The sequence below is a fragment of the Accipiter gentilis genome, chromosome 4 (genome assembly GCF_929443795.1).
Source record: "Accipiter gentilis chromosome 4, bAccGen1.1, whole genome shotgun sequence".
NCBI lineage: Eukaryota > Metazoa > Chordata > Aves > Accipitriformes > Accipitridae > Astur > Astur gentilis.
In genome coordinates, this window is record NC_064883.1 from 19,771,429 (window position 1) to 19,777,428 (window position 6,000).

Below are 6,000 nucleotides of genomic sequence, written 5' to 3' on the forward strand. Positions count from 1 at the left end.
GGGCTCTTCGCGGGAGAGACGGTGGTTTCTTCTGAGCCGCAGCCCATTGCGTTTTGAGAAAGCATGCAGGTTTTGCTTCGTGGTAATGTTCTAATCTTACAGTATATTTTCATTTTTTTTCAACCAGTTCTCCTTTTTTTTTTTTTTTCCCTCTTCATTGGTTTTTTTTTAAAAATCCCTTCTTCTCTCTTTTAATTTATTTTTTTTTTCCCCAGTCCGGATTTGGTGAATAAAAATGAAGGAGCTTTGACTAGTCTCTCTTTCATCATGTAATGTCTTTAGCTCATTAAACAAGTAAAAACGGCTGCCATGGTACATTCAGGTTCTTCTTGTGGGCAAAGTCTGTAAAAAGTTTGTTTTGACGTATACTCCACAGAGAAAGAGGCTGGTGCCTTGGAGTCCAAAGGAAAATATCCTAAAGAGAAGTGTCTTCTGTGCGCCAGAATGAAAATTGTGTCTTTCTGTTCAAGATCAATCGCTGAGGTTACTTAAAAAAAAAAAAAAATAAAATAAAATAAAGCCACTCTGTCTCTTTGCCGCATCTACAAGTTCACACAGAGCCTGTTAGCTGGCACGGCTTGGCAAAGCAGGGGAACTTCTTGCCATGTCGAGACGAGGCGTTCTTGGGAGATTATTTCTCTTGGACAATTCACATCATTTGTGGTCTCTGCATTGTGTCTTGATGTGGAGAAGAATACCAGTGAGAATAGCCAGGCATGTAGCTGTTGGGAGGCATATTGACTCCCTTGGCAGAAGCTGAAACGTCCCAGACTGGAGGCAGAGCCGGAGAGCGAGGGGAGAGGGCGGCGGAGCCGGGCAGCGGGTCGCTCTCGTGGGGGTTGCTGCCCTGCTTCAGCAGCTTCTTGAATTTGGAGCGCTTGTTCTGAAACCAGATCTTCACCTGTAAACCAAAACGCAGCAGGTATTAGGCTGCCGTCAGCACCCAGAGCACAGCAGGGGACACCCCGGGGGGGCCCGGCTTTTCTCTGGAGAAGGTCTTGAGAGCCCACGCCCGTCGGGTGTGGGGCTGGGGAAGGGGGAGAGGGGAAGGAGGGTGAGCTACTGCTGCTCTCGGGCTTCGGGTGCAGCTGGAGAGAACGGGAGAGGCAGAGCAGAGCTGGAAAGCGAGAGGGGTGCAGGGTTTAAGCTGGAACGCTATTTTCCCTGGGCAGGCCTGACTGATCGAGCTGCGACAGAGTAGGGTGCTCTGAGCTCTCCCGCTTTAACACCTCATTCAGAATTTTGGAGGTCATTTGATCATTTGGGCAAACTGTTGTCAAACACGGGCAATCATATGATTTTGTGCCAGGAGACAGGAGCCAATAGACAAAGGGCACTTACAAAGAAATCGCACATCCAAAAACATGCACGATCAAGCGGTCCTTGCTGATGTGATGGGGAAGGAGGCACAATGGAACCAGGATCGTGGCTTTCTTTTCGAAGGTGTTTTTAAAGAAAAGAAAATTCTCTTTTCTCGGCGAGTAATGGGCTATTCAGATCGCTTTGGGTCTCATCCTGCCCCTAATCCAGCAGAACTCCCGAGGAGGGAGCCTACACTCGATGAGGTGTGCAAGGATCGGGCCCACTCCGGCAGATCAGCATTATTATGGAAATTATATATATGCAAGACATATAGACACACATGTTCCTTAAAATCAAGCAAACAAAGAAAACACCTCCCATGCGTGTATTTGACCTTGCAAACTTCGCAGCCGTAATGTTAGGGCATAAGCAGAGGTGCTTGTCGAGCTGCATGCCCAGGATCGGGCCCCTGAAAAATCTAGGCGAGCGAGAGAAAGCGAGACAGCAGTGAGACAGAGTATGCATGCTAAGGATACTAAAATCGCATTTGTAAAACTATCAGGTCTATTCCCGTGATTAATGTTTGTTGAGTATTTAAAAATCGCTGGCTGGAAGTGACTGCTATCAATGACAATGATAAAATCCTGCAGTCATTTGTTAAGCTCATAAATTCACATGATTACATTTTACCCGAATTGATCCCATCTATCCATGCACTTCTCCACAAACCCCAGCCTGGGAAGCCTGTAACGCCTCATGTGTCTTTCAAGCTTAAATTAGCAGAATGGCACAGCTACTCCAACCACACTTAACTATGGCTTAACCTGCTATAATTTTGTACACGGCTGTCTTTGATCTTCAGATCTATTATCACCTTTCGTACATTTTGCCCAAGGGTAACCACTGCATTTGCGTTAGTCATCCAGGGTGAATTAACTATTGATTTTACAGGTATTTCCTAACGTGTTCCTGCTTCCCCACTACCTATAGCTCGCTACGAGGCAGCTTTGCTTTTAGCTCTACCTCGGGCCCAGCGAGTCCTTGCCTTTGTTTTGTTCTCCTTTTCACAGCTGGGCAACTGCATCTCGGTGCTGGAATTATCCAAAAAACAGAGGCAGTTTTAAAATGTTACGTGTGGCATCAAAAGGGAGCATTTGCTCGCCAGGCGGCCGAGGGAAGGGCGAGTTCAGCTCCTTCTGCGGTAGACCGGTCTCTCTGTCGTGCATCAGATAAGTCCTATCACGTATAGATGGGAACCGTGTGCGTTACCTTTTCGAGCGTTCCCGTACAGAGGCCAGAACGTTTAGGGAGCACCGTACTTTGCTTGGGCTTTATTGCTCGAGCAGGATTTCAGTGATTTGGGATTCCCAGTAATTACCTGTGTCTGGGTAAGTCCTAATGAAGCTGCCAGTTCAGCTCTCTCTGGAAGTGCCAGGTACTGAGTCTGCTGGAAACGATGATTTAAAGCCTGGAGTTGTAGACTAGAGTAAATGGTTCGAGGCTTCCGAATCTTTTTCCCTTTTCCATTGAATCTGATTTCACCGTTTTCAATCACCGTGGTTTTTTGCTGATCTGCAAGCAAAACGAGGCAGCTGAAACATCACCCTCCTTAGCTATTTAACGCGCGCGTTTTGGCTGCCACGGCTCCTAAAAACCCGGCAGCCGGCCCCGACGCCCCTTCGACAGCATCGCGCACAAACAGGCTCCGGCTCCTTAAAGGCACGCTGCGACACAGGCTGCTGCTTGGGAGCTACCGGGAGAAAAAAACCAAAACAACAAAACAACACAACTGTCCGGGCATAGTGGGCACGCCGCCTTCCCCCCGGGGGAGAAAAAAAATAATAATAAAAAAAAAATAAAATTGAAATGAAGTGCAGCGCTGGCTTCGTGAAGGGATGCCTGGTTCCAGGTCCATCCAGGTTTTACCCAGCTAATTGACTTCGCGTCGCCAGTTCGGTGGTCCGTGAATCACCGGTCCGAGACTTTTAACAATGCTTCCCCCCCCCCCCCCCCGCCCCCCCCCCGCCGTGCCCCTCCGGATGAATACGTACAAAATGAGCGGCTCCCTGCAAAAAAATACATAAATCAGACGGCCCCCGAGCGGAATGCGACCCGCTCGCCTGGAAACTTTCACTCCTCAGGTGTTAGCAGGAATTTTGCCCAAAGCCGGTCCCGCCGTAACAAAGGAGCGCCGAGCGCAGCCCCCTGCCCGCCGGCCGCGGGGCGAGCGGGGAGGCGCCGGTGCCCAGCGCCGCGGTACCGCCGGCAGCCGCCGCCGGCCGGGGCGGGGGGAGCGCGGCGGCCCCGCCGCCCGGTACGGCGGCAGCAGGCCCGCGGAGGGGCCGCGGGAGCCAGCAACCCCCCCCCCCCCCCCCCCTCCCCGGCGGGCCGCGCAGCCCAGGGCCGGCATCGCCCTGGGCAGGAGCGGGGGCCGCGGCGGGGGTCGTTACGCAGCTGCCCCGGGGGTGGCCGGGGATGGAGGGGCGGGGGTCGGGGAGAAAGAAGCTGGCGGCGGGTCGGGGAAGCGGGTGCCGGCTCACCTGCGTCGTCCGCCCGCGTCTGGCTGGCCGCGCTGCTGTTGTGGTAGGACTGGAGGTACGGGCTGTGCTGCGAGTGGCTCACGTAGGGGTAGGCGGCCAGCGAGCGGTGGTTGTAGGAGCCGGCGCTGCCGGAGTAGGGCGAGCTGTGGTGGTGATGCTGGTGGTGCGGGTGCGAGCCGGCGGCGGAGTGCAGGCAGTGCAGCGGGTAGTGGGCGCCGGCCATGGCCGGCGAGCTCTGCTGGGAGTGGGGCGGCGGCGGCGGCTGCGGCGGCGGCGGCTGCTGCTGCCCGAACTCCATGAAGGCGGATTTGGAGGAGTCTTGCGCGTCCAGCCCGTCAGCCATCGTAGTCATGGTCATCATCAAAGTTTGGGAGGGAGAGCGCGGCGCTCCCCGGCTCGCCCCCCGCGCTCTGCCTCCTCTCTGCCCAGCCACCGCCGCTCCCCTTACCCGCCGCGGCACCGCTGGAGAGGCGGCGGTGATTTAATTTAATTTCTTTTCTTTTTTTTTTTTTTTCTTTTCCGCCTTTTTTTTTTCCTTCCCCCCCCCCTCCTCTCCAAGGAGCCGTTGTGCGAGGGGCCTCGTTCACTGAGGGAGGGGAGGAAGGGGAGGGCGGTGTGCGGGGTGTGTGGAGGGGGAGGGCGGGCTACTCCCGGCGCTTTTTTGCGCCGCTCTTTTCCTTCATCCCCCCCACCCCCCCTCCGGCGCGTGGGGTGGGTTTTTTTCCTTTTTTTTTTTTTTCCCTTTTTTCTTTTTTTTTTTTTTTTTTTTTTAAGGGGGGGGGGGGGTGGGCCGGGCTTTGGGGGGGGGGGGGGGTTAAGGTGGGAGCCGGGAAAGTTGGGGCTCCGGCGCTTCGACTTGAAGGGCAGGGACGCGCACAAGTCGAATGGTTCGTCTCCGGAGGGCAGCGCCTCCCTCATTGGTCACTCAGCCCCCTGACGTCACCGCCCCGCCGCGCCGGCAGCGCGCGCGCTGCCCGCTCCCGCCCCCCTCCTCTTCTCCCCCCCACCCCCCCCAACCTTTTTTCCCCACCCGCGCGCGGGGCGCGAAGCGCGCAGCACGCGCTTCGCGCCCCGCGCGCGGGTGGGGAAAAAGGGAGCGCCTGCCCCCATCCTCCCCCCCCCCCCCAAAACCACGCATCCCACACACCGCACGACCCCCCTCCATCTCTCCCCCCCCCCCCCCGCCCCGCGCGCTGCTTTGCGCGGTATTTTCGCTGCGGCGAAGCGACGCGCAGCGCATTTTTTCGCCGCTGAAAGCGGCGGCAGCTCCCCGTAATCGCTTTCAAATATATGCAAATGGCTACGTGCGGTTGGCGGTTTTGGCAAAAGCTTGATTAGGATATAAACGACCCAAGGAAAAAAAAAAGTGCCTGCGCCCTAAATTTGTCTTTAGATTACAATTCCAGTTGATTTTATTTTATTGTCAACATTGTTAATGATAAAAATAGAGTCGTTTTACAGTTATTTTTACTTTCTGGAAGGAGGCAATTAGACTTCTAATCAGGAATACACAAAAATCTCCCATGATTAACTGCAGTACTTTGTTCAAATTGCTGCTATAAAATTCAGAACAATTTGCCTGTAATGATTATGGACTGGGTTTATTTTGGGAGGTGGAATAAAAGTGGATATAGCATAAATTATCCTCTAATTATACACCAGTGTCGCCTCAATTATCCTCTTATCAAAATGGTTGTCTAACTGCCGCATTTAGTTTCAATTCTCTCCTTTTTTCTATAAAAAGAACTTCATACCTTGTTATTATTAATCCATTTATTATTTGCAAGGGGATTTATATCCGAACATCCAGGTGGTATTACCACTTCTCTTTCAAAGATGGACTAGGGAAAGACATTAAGTTTGATCCAGCGCGGCGGAGGATCTCTCTCTCTCTCTCCCCTCTCCTCTCTCTCCCCTCTCTCTCTCTCTCGCTCCCTCTCTCTTTTTTTTTTCCCCCCCTTTCCCTCGCTTAAATCTCCTCGCGTCCAGCTAAGCATGAACTCCAGAGACAGACCCCACCGGAGAGCACTGAGGTAGGAAGGACCCGACGGAACTCGCTAAGCCTAGAGAAATCCCAAAGTTGCTCTAGATGGGGAAACGGGCTGGAGGCTTCGGGCTTTGAAAACCAACACCGGCACCAGCAGCCGCCGCTCGCCAA

The 6,000-nt window shown here is 53.6% G+C and overlaps 1 protein-coding gene across 1 annotated transcript; it reads right to left on the reverse strand.

Moving 5' to 3' along the window:
- Window positions 1-556: 556 nt before the first annotated feature.
- DLX6 (distal-less homeobox 6) lies at window positions 557-4,287 on the reverse strand. The gene is made up of 3 exons (XM_049798849.1): window positions 3,843-4,287; window positions 2,681-2,874; window positions 557-901 (listed from the first exon to the last, which is right to left on the reverse strand). Exons 1-3 carry the CDS (start codon window positions 4,201-4,203, stop codon window positions 650-652), a joined length of 807 nt encoding a protein of 268 aa, XP_049654806.1. The 5' UTR covers window positions 4,204-4,287; the 3' UTR covers window positions 557-649.
- Window positions 4,288-6,000: the final 1,713 nt, after the last annotated feature.

Bases quoted from the DNA above. Each gene is read 5' to 3' on its own strand.
- DLX6 (XM_049798849.1), bottom strand. From the start codon at position 4,203: ATGATGACCATGACTACGATGGCTGACGGGCTGGACGCGCAAGACTCC. The intron at 2,875-3,842 runs GTGAGCCGGCAC...TTTTGCTTGCAG, and splicing joins GACGCGGGCGGACGACGCAG to ATCAGCAAAAAACCACGGTG. The intron at 902-2,680 runs GTAATTACTGGG...TTTGGTTTACAG, and splicing joins TAGGACTTACCCAGACACAG to GTGAAGATCTGGTTTCAGAA.